Source organism: Harpegnathos saltator, unplaced genomic scaffold, assembly GCF_003227715.2.
Source record: "Harpegnathos saltator strain DR-91 unplaced genomic scaffold, Hsal_v8.6 scaffold111, whole genome shotgun sequence".
Taxonomy (NCBI): Eukaryota; Metazoa; Arthropoda; class Insecta; order Hymenoptera; family Formicidae; genus Harpegnathos; species Harpegnathos saltator.
The window spans coordinates 357,263-359,369 of NW_020229886.1; the positions used below are offsets into that span (position 1 = coordinate 357,263).

At 34.7% G+C, this 2,107-nt stretch overlaps 1 protein-coding gene across 1 annotated transcript; it reads left to right on the forward strand.

Annotated features, from left to right (window-relative positions):
• The first annotated feature begins 238 nt into the window (after positions 1-238).
• Positions 239-1,519, forward strand: LOC112589050 (probable transcription-associated protein 1). The gene is made up of 3 exons (XM_025300909.1): positions 239-352; positions 448-667; positions 1,515-1,519. The coding sequence occupies exons 1-3, from the start codon at positions 338-340 to the stop codon at positions 1,517-1,519; spliced, it is 240 nt and encodes a 79-aa protein (XP_025156694.1). The 5' UTR covers positions 239-337.
• The last annotated feature ends 588 nt before the right edge of the window (positions 1,520-2,107 follow it).

Below are 2,107 nucleotides of genomic sequence, written 5' to 3' on the forward strand. Positions count from 1 at the left end.
AATCGTCAAACGAATGATAAAAACAACGCTTGTAAAGTTTATTGACAACTTTTATACAAGTTAACTGTGGTGAAAAAAGTTGTGTTAACGTAAATAACTCGTGCATGAATCCACATGACATAAATTATGTGGATTCGACATGGATACAACGTATATCTTTTTGTCGTTGTTTATACCGTGCTCCTGTACGATTTATTTGTTTCAGAAAACGCGCGCACGTACGCGCAATCATAAACAATCCGCAACTATGTGCCTAGCGTGCTGCACATATTTTCCAGTTAGTTGGTGTCAGTAGATGTCAGTTGCTTAGTAGGTGTTAGACAGTGCATATGCGAGGATGTCGGCGAATGAGGTAAATATATATTTAACCGTTAAATATTAATTATATATATATATATATATTATAAATGCTTTTTTATAACAAATATGTTTCATGAATTATTTCAGAACGAGCTTAATACGATGACGACGACGACCGCCACAACGGTCACGATGCCCGCCACAACCACCACGACGCCCGCGACAGCCACGACGGCCACGATAGCGGTGTCTGAAAAAATTACTGGGGCGACATCGACGACGGCAGCGATGGCCACGACGGCGACCGAACCAATAACGTTAACAGTAAGTATAAAAATCTACGAGGGCAGTCTGAGAAGTTCTCGGCGTAACAATGAAAGAAAATTTTTTTTGCCGTGAAATATGTTTTATTTTTCAATATAATCTCCTAAAACTTCAATACATTTATTCCAACGTTTTTCCAATAATTCAATACCATCATTAAAGTGTGATTCCGGAAGGAATTCTTTTCGCTCTTGTGTATAGTGATGGATTCAAGTTTCATCAACAGTTATGAAACGACGCTTGAAATCTATTTTATTTTGCTTAAAACGTGCCAAACACGCTTGAGAAATACGCATTCGAATGCATTTTTGGTCAATTGTTAGCAAATGCGGCACCCATCTTGCACAAAGCTTTTTCAACTGGTGCTACTACTCGAATGACTTGACAGATCGAATAAAATTTTACATGGGTTTATATCAGGGATGCCACTTTCCAATACAATTATAGTTTGACAGTTTCTAATGCTATATATGTCAGGTCGAGAACTTTTCAGACTGCCTATGTATATATGTCTAAAGCCCAGTTCCACAACCTCTGTATAACTTTAACTACTGATTAAATGCCAATAGTGATCGTTTAATTCTGATTAATTCTTAACGCATTAATTCAAATGCAGTTGGTCAAGTCTAGTGAAATAACCAGCTGGTTAAGTTAACTAGAAGTTGTGAAACTGGGCCTAGACGCTAATCAATACCCAGTAAACATATATGTCTAAAAGACGTCTAAAAGATTTCTTTAAGACATTTTTTACACATACAAGTCTAAAAATTGTCTTAAAGAAAGCTTTTAGACGTCTTTTAGACATGTATGTTTACTGAGTACATTATATTAAATTGTAACTTCTTATTTAACTCTTTACTTCATATTTTAATATTATCTTATTGTTACAGGCTGAAGCGTTACAAAATATTATACAAACAGCACTAATAGCTGTTTTAGGAAGAGCAAGAGGAAGAGGAAGAGGAAGAGGGACAGGGAGAGGAAGAGGAAGAGGTGGAAGCGAAGATGCGGGAAGAGGAAGAGGAGAATGGAGAGGAAGAGAAAGAGGAAGAGAAGAATGGAGAAGAAGAGGCGAAGGAATGCCCAACATTAATATATATATGACACAGTAACAACACACACACACACACACACACACACACACAAAAGCAAATAAAAAATTAAAAATATAAAAATAAAAAAAAACCATTTCATTTATTCATTTCTTATATCCAAAGTTCCCAAATAATTTCCTTTCCTAATTACGTGAAACGCAGTGCATGAAATATTGCAACAAACACAATATTACATATAACGTGCATTCATTTTTTATATTATTTTTCTTATATATTGTTATCATTTATGATATTTCCTTAAAAGTATTATTCATGATTGTGAAAATGGCTTTTTTGTATACGGTACTTCAAATTCGATAATCTTATTTACAATTCTATCGAATAATTATTTTGCTCATCATATCTTGACTGTTATACATACTGAAAGA